Below are 11,314 nucleotides of genomic sequence, written 5' to 3' on the forward strand. Positions count from 1 at the left end.
ACCACTTGTTGCAGTGTAAACACTAGACTTTTTGTAGTTTACATCGACGTAAAAGGACCGGTCAAAGAGATAGTTGGACAACAAGGCAACAAGGCTTGCGTCTACACCGGACGTAGTAAGCTTGTTGATTAATAACTGATGCTTCACCACATCAAACGCCTTACTGAGGTCAAAATAAATAACGTCCAACTGGCCTTGTTTATTCGTTTATTAACGTGCCCAGGAACAGCACGAGCGCCTTTGTGCTGGCGCACGAAGAAAAAAAAACAGGAAATGTAAGATGCCCACACCTCACAAGTAATGCAATTAAAAGACAGCGTTGTTGACACACACGCACACAAAAATTACACACTGTCGTACACCAGAATATACATGCACCCACGGAAAACACAAACGCACGCATACACACAAAAACAAGTACAGTGCCTTGCAGTAAGGCACGTGACACCGCGCCAGTGGTCGTCATACACAGGTAATTTCAAGAATATACATAAATGTCAACAAAGTTTAGTTGTAAGGAAACGAAGTGAATTAAGATAGCTTATATGTAAGAAAGGGAGCATAGATGAAATATACATGTAGAGAAAACCATACATTGAATAAGGGGAATATATAAACAAAGAAAGAATTGTGTTGTCATCACTTGATGCTCAAGTGAGCACGCGTGAACAGATGATAGAAAAGGTCACTTACATGACAAACTCACAGACATATTTGCGGAACTGTGTTGAGGAATTATTAAATATGTCTAAATATTCGGAGTACTGATTGTACGTACACTGGAGGCGAAACGCGGAGCAAGAGCCACGCAGACAGCTGGGATTAAAAAATGTGTCGCGTCTTCTGGTGGATTTTTGCGGCACATGGAGTGGAGAATGTTGCAGCATTTCACCACAAGACACTGTGCCGAGAATTATTTTGAACAGGAAAAGAAGATCAGCCTTAATACGTATGGAGTTTAAGCACTCTAGCATCGGTGCAGAGAATAACCCAAAATTGCTATGGCTAGCAAAGCGATGATTGAAGATAGGTATAAACTTTTTCTGTACACTTTCAATAAACATACAGAGTGTTTTGCATCATCATCATCACCAGCCTATCTACGACCACTGCAGGGCAAAGTCCTCTCTCATTATTCTCCAATTACCCCGGTCCTGTGCCAACTGCGACCAATTTATCCCCGCAAGCTTCTTGATCTCATCTGCCCATCTAACTTTCTGCCGCGCCTTGCAACGCTTGCCTTCTCTAGGGATCCACTGTTACCCTCAATGACCAACGGTTATCTTACCTTCGCATTACATGCCCTGTCCACGTCCATTTCTTCTTCTTAATTTCTACTAATATGTCCTTAACACGCGTTTGTTCCGTGACCCACTCCGCTCTGTTCTTGTCCTTTAATATTGTCACGAGGAAGTGACGAAGTGACGAAGTTGAGACCAGACGAAGTTGAAGTTGAAGCCAGACGAAGTTGAGACCAGGAAGTGACGAAGTTGAGACCAGACGAGACGAGCCGATGACGCCGTGTCCCCAGCCCTCTCTTCCGATGTGGTTCCGAGTACACACGACGCTTCGTCGCTGCCTTCAGGACATCTCTACAGCTGGGCCAGGCATCATCCATGAAATCACCGTGCAGCGTGGCGACAAGTACCTCAGTGTTCTCTGAATCGCATGGCTTGTCTTCATCGCATTTTTCACGTCACCGCGGCCTCGACCGGGACGGTCGTCCTTGACCGGGAGGAAATGTCACGAGGAAGAGACGAAGTGCACAATTACACATGCCGCCATGTTTGCCCACCTTCGAAGAAGATGAAGCACATCGTGCGACGTAGCCGTGCTCGCGCCAAGATGGCTGACCCCCATTAAATCATCGCTTCATCAATCATGGTTCGCCTCATCGTATTCCGCCACGTAACAATATTACACCTATCATCTTTCGCTGCATTGCCCACTGAGTCGTCCTCAATTTAAGTTGAACCCTCCTAGTGAGCCTCCAAGTTTCTGCCCCGTAGGTGAGTACCGGTAAGATGCAGCTGTCATACACTTTCTTCTTCAGGGACAATGGTAGGCTGCCATTCATCATTATTCAAGGCTGCCATCCATGACAATGCCCTCTCCCCTCACAACGCTGTTTGCGTCTTCTGAATATAAATGAAAGAAGCATCATTAACAAAATTACCGAGCTTGAGAGTATTTTACTAACCCACGACCCCCATGTTACTATCGTAACAGAAACATAGCTTCATAGTGACATTTCCGACGAATATATATTGTGTCGAGTTGCTACAAGGTGTATCGAAGAGACCGACCGTCGCATGGCGGGGGTGTCGCCGTTATTTTAAAGAAGGATATACCGGTTGTAGTACTTGACCAAATTGAAAATCACGAAAGCCTCTATATCCAGATAGATTGTTTTGGTAATAAGCTAATTATTTTCGCTGTGTATCGAGCTCCCTCTTCAAACCCTGATTTCTTCCCTAACCTTTATGATAATGCTATTAAGTTCTCCAAAAATCACTTCCTAATTGCCGGTGATTTTAATTTTTCTAGCATTAATTGGTCAAAATTATCATCCCCCTGTCGTACTGATCATACTGTCTTTGATATGATGCTAGCATGTAATCTCGCCCAAGCAGTCAATTCCCCTACCCGTGAAATTCGAAACACATCCTCCATTTTAGATCGAGGACGGTCTATCAGACCACAAACTTGTGCTTTTTACGCGTCGTCTAAACAGTCAGTGCTCCCCGATTAAAGAAAAAGAAAAATTAGTCAAAGACTTTTCGCGGGCAAACGACGAATCGGTACTCGATTACCTTGATCTGGCTTTTGATGGTTTTTGTGGAAATGACGCCAATTATATGTGGGAGAAGTTTAAGTCCAGTTGCCATTTCTGCCTTGAAAGGTTTGTTCCCAACAAAAAGAAAAAAGTTCAGAAGGCTAATCCTTGGATTACTCGTGATATTATTCATCTGGTACGGAAAATTAAGCGAATAAAAAAACGAGGAACTAATAAAAACCTTCACAACCTAAAGCTCTTGCTATCTCAAAAAATTCGCGCTAGCAAAAAATTTTACTTCTCTAATACTTTTCCCAGTTTTTAAAAACAAATCCATCTAAATTCTGGCGCCACCTCAGCTCTAAAAAACAAAAAACTGTTAACCGCATTAAAATAGGCGAAAGGGTCGTTCGTGACAATCTGGACATCGCAAATGAATTCAATGTATACTTCCATTCTGTTTTTTCAAGGTCCCCTCCTTATGACATATCCAGTTTTAACATGGCAGATATCAGCGCAGAATTTATAACATTTGAAGGCGTTTTTTCGATGCTCCTCAACTTAGATCCAAAATGCTCGTGCGGGCCAGATAACATACCCAATGCTTTTCTGCGCCGCTACGCCGAATCATTAGCTCGCTTTCTGGTTGCCATTTTTCGTTTATCTTTTTCAACTGGCATTGTTCCTTCAGACTGGCGTGTCGCTCGTGTTGTACCGGTGTTCAAAAAAGGGGATAACACATTGCTTCCAAATTACCGGCCCATATCCCTGATAAGCTCTGATTGTAAGCTCATGGAGCACATAATTGCTAACTACATAGTTGGTTTCCTAGATAAGGGCAACATCCTTTCCCCCTTCCAGCACGGGTTCCGGAGGGGCTTGTCCTGCACCACTCAATTAATTTCCACTATTCATTCCTTCTCTTCTGTGATTGATGTATCGGGCCAAATTGACGTAATATTCCTTGACTTAAGTAAAGCTTTCGATAAAATCTCTCACTCTGGACTAATATTTAAACTAAACAAACTCGGTTTTCCTTGCTCACTTGTGAAATGGATCATATCATACCTTGAACTTCGCGAACAATTTGTTGATTGAAATGGCTTTCACTCTGATACCCTCCCCGTTATTTCCGGCGTCCCCCAAGGCAGCGTGCTCGGGCCGCTGCTCTTTCTCATTTATATTAACGATATAACAACTTGTATAAACCAGGATGTGAATATTCGTCTATTTGCAGATAACTGCTTGCTTTTTAAAAACATTAAAAATGTTAACGATCAGGTCTCTCTAAACGAAAGTCTCAATGGCGTGCTCACATGGTAAAACCTGTGGGGCATGACACTAAACCCAGATAAAACAGTGTTCATGCGTATAACCAACAAAAAGAACCCTCTTGAATACCACTATACAATGAATAACACCCCTGTGAGTTTAACAAATAGCTTTAAATACCTCGGTGTAACGATTACTGGAAACCTGTCCTGGTCGGCTCATGTTGACAATATTTGCGCTTCGTCTAGAAGAAAACTGGGACTCTTATAACATAAACTTAAACACTCCCCGCCTAACATTAAATTGTTGGCCTACAATACATTAATCCGATCGCGCCTTGAGTACGCTTCAGTTGTCTGGGACCAGCATACAAAAAAGGTATTGGCGAGCTCGAACAAATTCAACGACAAGCTGTTCGGTTTATTTATAACCGTTATCAAAGACACGATTCCCCTACCACTCTAATGCAGAACAACGGAATTCTAACGCTAGAATCCCGAAGAAGAATCAACCGATTAAAATTCCTTGCCGACATTGGGAACCGCAAATTTCGCATTGACCCATCAATATATCTGACCTGTCTTTCTTCCCGGCCAACCAGGCAATACCACCCCTTTAAATTTACCCCACCTTACCACCCTACAAATTTACCACCCCTTTAAATTTACCCCACAAACAAATTAACAATTAACAAATTAATAAACAAATCGTTTATTAATAAACAAATAATTAATAAACAAAGAAATCTTTTAAATTAACAAACCAAAAAAATGAGAAAATCAAAAAGCCCAGAAAAGCGCCGCGGAAGCACAAATAAAAAATCGCAAAAACACCCTTACTTTGAAAGAAACCGTATTTGGCGGACTAACACCTTTAATCGTTATAATAGCGCAAGTGTACATCAATGTCGAAAAGAAACAGATGAAAACTATAAAAAATAAAAAGATGTATAAAAATAAAGTAACCCTATTTATCTGGATACATATGCCACATCTGGCTATAAAAAATCGCAGTCAAGAGAAGCGGCGAAAATTATAAACTTAGCTTTGCGTTTTATTGATTCTGTTTATTCCCGTCACTCTAGCGTACTCGATTTGCGTAATAGGGCAAACCTTCAGAAACTCAAGCAGCGCAGGGTCGTCTCTAGCCTAAATTTTCTTTACTACAGAAACTTAAAATTGTCGCGGGAATACTACCTCCAAGGGCCTTTCAGACGTTCAGCGAGAAGACATCATAGTAAGACTATTCGGCAGCCAATCAGCTGAATTACTATTCGAAAGTTTTCTTTGTTTCCTCGTGCAATTTCTTACTGGAATAAGTTAACTGAACGAACAGTGAACTCGGTATCGTTAGAAGAACTTTCTCCACGTAATGTAAATATGTGTTCTGGTTGAATCATCGTATTTTAAAATTGGAATACATTACGAATGCATATCCTTGTTCGGACCCCTTTGCGTCTATTACATATTTATGTCTTTTACTTATTTGTGTGGGGCGTTTTTAAACTACGCCAACCAATACTGATGTGTTTTTATGTTCACTCCTGCATGAGCCTGACCAGGTATCGGGCTCATGCAGGAGTAAAATAAATCGGTAAGTATCGGCAAATAAATAAAAATATCTGCCCATTACTCACGTAGGAAAGTCATTAGTAGCCAGTTCTCTGATTTCTGCACATGTTTTTGCCTTTTTTAAAGTCTCTCCTACGGAGATCGTTGATCTATAGATCTCTCGAACCCGAAGACAAAGCTGCGCTCCAAACAATGAGCATAAGAGCGGCTGATATATAAATTTCAGCCGCACTTACGAACACCAACTGCAGAAAAATCCAATGCGTGCATTACTCAAGATATTGGGTATCTGTATAGTACACTTTCGCCGCTACAAATTTTGTGTCAAGAGGGCAGTATCGGCCTAAGGCATTCGGAAACTTTTATCGGCCAGAAATATCGGTCGATTCCGAAAAATTTGGTGCATACAAGTTTTTAGTGCATGACCCATTGCTTCTAAGCACATGTTGGGGAACAGTTTCGAAGACGGTAACGCATATTTTCAGAGATTCAAATGGGTTGCAACAATGCGGGTTCAAATGAGAAGGGCGCTTTGGGAGCGGGTTGTAACGGGAAGGGCGTTTTGGGAACGGGCTGAAACAGGAAGCGCCCAAACGGGAAGGTCGTGTCGGGAACGGGCGCACACGGGACGGGTCAAGCGGGAAGGGCGTTTCGGGAATGGGTTCAAACGGGAAGGGGTCAAACGGGAATGGGTTCTTTCGGGCTACACCCTCCACGCTCTGCTTGCAACGCACGTGGAGTAGGGAAACGCGGTTCTATAAACGTTGAAGTAGGGCGCCTCGATTAACGCGCGTCTTCGCCGTACGGCAGCGTTCGCATCGAGACACCCGGTTTGGAGAAGTGGAACGCGGGAAATTTAAAATGATTTAAGCAAACCTTTGGCGTCTTTACCTTGGGAGTAGCGCGACGCAAGAGGAACAACATGAGAGGTGAGCGGGAAAGCGAAGGGAGGCATTTACTTCGCAAAAGCCGATAAAGACTATCGTCTTTTGACGACATTTGCAACGAAAGTAGCCGATACGCGGCCAATTTTTTATTTATAGATCAGAGGCTGATGAATGGGCCTCGCCCCGTGGAAGGCATCCCTAGTCCTGGATGCCTTGACTTCGACTGGCTGTCCTTGCTCGGGTCTCCAGTTTGAGCTGGGTATCCGGGTCTGGGCTGGACAGGGAAGCCCTCCGCTGCTCGTAGGTGGGGTCGGGAAGTGTGGTCAAGTCCTGAGTACGTTGGCAGCCCCCATACTATATGGCGGAGGGTGCCCGGCTGGGGACAGTGCGCTCAGGGGGAAGTGGTGGGGAAGATGAGGTGGAGGCGGGTGGGATGTTGATAGGTATTCGTCTGGAGCCGCCGCCAAGTCGTAGCTTCCTCTTTGGAGAGGCGCCAGTGTGGTGGTGGGAGGCGAGGGCGAGTTTGCACGTAATGGGCGAGAATCTCCGTGTAGCCACTCAGTGGGTGGGGTTGATCTTGAGCAGGTAAACATTGACCACCGTCGGCAATGGCTCGGTGTATCAGATCGCGAGCCGCGGCGTGAGCCGCTTCATTGCCGGGGATGCCGGTGTGTCCAATAGCCCAGACGATGTGGATGTCAAGGGTCGTTGAGCAGTTTTGAGGATGAGTAGGGCTGATGAAGAAATTCGGCCAATCTGGTAGTTTCGGCAGGCTGTCTGCGAATCAGTGAGGATAGTGACTGGTTTAGGGCGGGAAGTGGTGGCCAGGGCAATGGCTATTTCTTCGGCGACATCGATTTAGCTTGTGGTAGTAGTGGCGGCGATGATAATTAATTGCAGTACGGTGCTACTCTGACAGGATGTAAGCAAAGCGCGCTCATCCCACAACACACGCTTCCGTTACATGGCCATTGTCCTCAGCTGCTTAAAAAGTTTCAACGCCTCGATGATTCTGTCTTCGCCCGACGGAGTGTCGATGCTTCTGGTGTTACCTCCCGGCCTTCGGGCGAAGTGATGGGCGCTCGGCTGGAGCCTGTCCTCTTCGTGAGCGTCTCCATACAGCAGTCGGGACGAGTCTGCAGCCGGCGCTGGGGCGACCGGGGGCTGCACGAGCGGCACGTGTCCAGAAGCTGCAGGAGGAGGCCTGGGAGGTACTCCGCCCAGAGTGTACGGCCCCGGTCTCGGAAAGTAGAAGTAGCCCGGGTCCACGAACGCCGGCTGGATCACCACGCTGGGCCTGCTGCTGGGACACGACGTGTGGCAGTTACACAAGTGATGCAGGCACGGATTTTTTTTAATCTGGCGATTTTCTAGAAATTAAATGGCCGCAACAAGACCCAACTCATGTTTAAATTCTGGTGTATGAAATTTTTTAGCATGAAGTTGAAGAAATAAAACGCATTTGTTAGTGCGGTCACTGACCTACTTTTCGTATTGTTCAAAAATTCGCTTTCGCGTGTGTGCGCCGTGCGTTCCTCCAGATGTCCGTGCTTGTAGACTCAGTCAGCGCAGCGTTTTCAAAGTTAACAAGCATAAACTAGACCACAAGCAAACTCTCGTTAAGCTCTCACAAACGATTGGGAAGTTTTTTCCTGGAACAGTGTGATAATATGACAGTGCATTTAAATTGCCTCCGTCATGTCCGAAAAATCAGACGTCAGCTGTACCAGAGTCCTTGAAGGACTCTGTACTAAAATCGGTTCCGGAACGGCAATCGTAAGTGTTCTGCCACAAGTCCTCGGCTTTTATAGGAACGTAAAGTAGCAGGATTTGACGTGTGACGGAAGAATAATTCGTTTTTTTCTCCGCATTCTTGTATTTGGTACAACTTCATGCTCATCAGCTTTACACGGAATGAACAATAGGAAATCTTCGCCATTTTTCTGTACATTTAGGCGTCAGGCCTTTCGACACATATGCGGTGCTCAGACAAAACAGCACTGGAGCCGCTTGAATTCCGCAAGTGCCGTTGTACCAACCTTTGCTTGATAAACCCTTTTAAGTAATGTCTTTTTTCTGGTCCGCATGTAGATCTGCGCAGGATTATTGACTCCTGTGATGGATGATTGCTGTTACTAAATTACAACACTTGATAAAATGACACCGCACATGGTGACTTCCTCGAATGATTACAACGCAATAAAACATACACTGCGTAAGTCTGTGCGACACACAGTTTGGCATGAACTACTACACTCATTTTTTTGCCGTGAAATCATCCAGTCTAGCAAGAATCGTGTGAGCAGTATACACGAGTACTAACGCTTTTTTTAGATCGACAGTTATTGAGCAAATGAATAACGTGCAGCGCCAAACAACGAAACAGAAATGCTACAATTGGGGGCATTTTATTTGCACTCTGAGTAAGAATAGCGGCGCTTACAAAGCCGCAATCCAATTTTATGAAGCCGCAGAGGAAATTCCCTAAACGCAGGTTTTAAGCCGGTAACCCGCCTTCTCACAAAAGCTGCCGCACAATCTCTACATTTCAGAGACCCACTATGCTCGGGAGCAAGTTAAGACCGGCAATAGCTCACGTATGATATCCATCCGGCTAAGCAACACACCCGGATGTCAACGGGAGCGCGTTTTCAAAGGAGATTGCTATGAATGCGTGATATCGTCTGCCTTTCCTCGCGTAGTTTGTTTGACGTCGCTGCAGTAGTTTATAAGTATACTAAGTAAAGAAAATCATGTAAACGGCTCGTGCCGTGCTCAAAATATTCCCAGTAACGCGCTACCTGCGCCGTGCGGAGTGATGAAGCACAGTGGCAACTTTTAACTTGTATCCGAGTGTAGTCGAGGTGGTCGTGTAATATGCTGGGCAACAATGGCCGAGCTACGGCACCTTCGGTACAGGAGGCCATGTCCGCTGTCGGTCCGGGGAATCATGTCCGGCAGCGGGTCGTCCTTCGGCTCCGTCCTGCCGTCGCTGACGTCGCTGTCCGGATCGCCACCGCGCTGGCCGAACAGGTTCGACAGAGGGTTCCGCAGCCGGAGCCCGTCGAACAGTTGGCCGCAGCACGGGGCGAGCAGGGACACGGCGAAGAGGATGGCCTGTCGAGAGACGAAAGCATATTTCGCCACCAATCTGCGCACGTTGCCGCTTGTTTTGTTCCACAATGGCGAGTTTGCAACTGCAGGTAAATGGGCGCCACAGTTGAGACAAAGCACCAGCCAGCTACATTTACGGGGCACGAGCCGAACATCCAGCACGAGCGTGCTGGCTAGCGTGCTCTGGGCACAAACTCGGAAATCTGTTGCAGTCACTTATTCGCATTCTTCGGCCAAACGAAAAGCTGCAATCTTTAGGCCTTTGAGCGAGCAAAAAGCTCGCACATGTGAGAGAGACTTCGTCGTGCAAGACGGCGCCTTGAACTGCCTAGATGAGCAAGAAAAGTTGACCAAAGTTCACGTGTAAGGTTCTTCTGGAAATGCTTGAATTCATGATATTCATACGCCAGCGCAGTTTCATTTTTGGAACACACTGCTTTTAAGGTTAGAAAACTTTTTTTTGCTTTGTTGTCCTTTATGTTCTTTTTTTGTTTGTCCTATCCCGCTGTGTCTACTTATCCGCATGATGTTTTAAGGCTTTTCGGTAGAAATATTAAAAAACAAATTATTGTAGTAAAGCGTTTTTTTTTTTGTAGTTTCTCATCAAGTTGGGTAGCACTTACCGTGACATTTGAAAGTGAAAATTCTTGCGAATGAAATTTAGAAACCAATTATTAGTTTTTTAAGGGCACAAACCTATGTGATCCGCGGCGATTGGCCGCAGATTGGTTTGTGCAGCTAGGGCCGAGAAACTGCCGGCAAAGCTAGGTACGCCTGTTCACTCACTCACTCACTCACTCACTCACTCACTCACTCACTCACTCACTCACTCACTCACTCACTCACTCACTCACTCACTCACTCACTCACTCACTCACTCACTCACTAGTTCAATACAAAACGTATATACTCCAAAGTGTTCTTTTTTCTTTTAACGCAGTTTTGTATTTAAAATAATTCAACTCATTGAAAGTTGCAGATCCCGTTGGCGTCTTAGTTGAAACCGCAACTCCTCTGCAACGCGGGAATTTACTTACAAGAAATCGTACAAACCGCGGGCTTGTTTACAAAAACTGCGGCGTCCTAATTTGTCCCATTAATATTGCCCGTTTTTTATAGACTTCGTACTCGCAGAACTGACTCGCCCACCAGAGAAACATAAAACAATTCCCCCGCGGAACGCGCTTACCGGGAAGGTGTGCATCGCTTGGCCCTTCGGAGTCTGCTGGTGAGGTTGCCAGTACTGCGTCTCCCTTCTGCGCTGACTTTTAAAGGGACATTTGCGTTCCCCGCTCTTTCAACTCCTCCCTCCAATCGCGGCTGTACGAGGTTAGGAAATCGCCAGACAGCAGCGCGTGCTCCGATTACCGCGTTTTGGCAGTGACCCCGAAAGCAGCGCCTCTGCACGTATCTATCGGTCTGCCGTATATATGCCGGGAAAGGCGGCGGCTGTTTAAAGATATGAGCATAGGCAGTGTTTCTTTTTTGTCCCGGGTCGAAATTATTCCTGTTTCTTTGTTTTTTTTTTTTTTTTTTGAATGTTTTCGGTACACAGAGATAATTTGCTGATCAAGCAAACACAAACAAACAGCCTATTAGTGATTGTGGGGCCGCAAGGAACCATATGAGAGATGGCATTGACCCAGATGATAACTGCAAGCTGCAAGCGACGCTGGGGGTCAAGGCGACGGTAC

At 45.5% G+C, this 11,314-nt stretch overlaps 1 protein-coding gene across 1 annotated transcript; it reads right to left on the bottom strand.

Annotated features, from left to right (window-relative positions):
• Positions 1-6,613: 6,613 nt before the first annotated feature.
• LOC144173158 (uncharacterized) lies at positions 6,614-10,965 on the bottom strand. Its single transcript, XM_077701665.1, has 3 exons — positions 10,810-10,965; positions 9,415-9,623; positions 6,614-7,806 (listed from the first exon to the last, which is right to left on the bottom strand). The coding sequence occupies exons 1-3, from the start codon at positions 10,822-10,824 to the stop codon at positions 7,467-7,469; spliced, it is 564 nt and encodes a 187-aa protein (XP_077557791.1). The 5' UTR covers positions 10,825-10,965; the 3' UTR covers positions 6,614-7,466.
• Positions 10,966-11,314: the final 349 nt, after the last annotated feature.

The sequence above is a fragment of the Haemaphysalis longicornis genome, unplaced genomic scaffold (assembly GCF_048455015.1).
Source record: "Haemaphysalis longicornis isolate Haplotype H1 unplaced genomic scaffold, Haemaphysalis longicornis Haplotype H1 scaffold_3, whole genome shotgun sequence".
NCBI lineage: Eukaryota > Metazoa > Arthropoda > Arachnida > Ixodida > Ixodidae > Haemaphysalis > Haemaphysalis longicornis.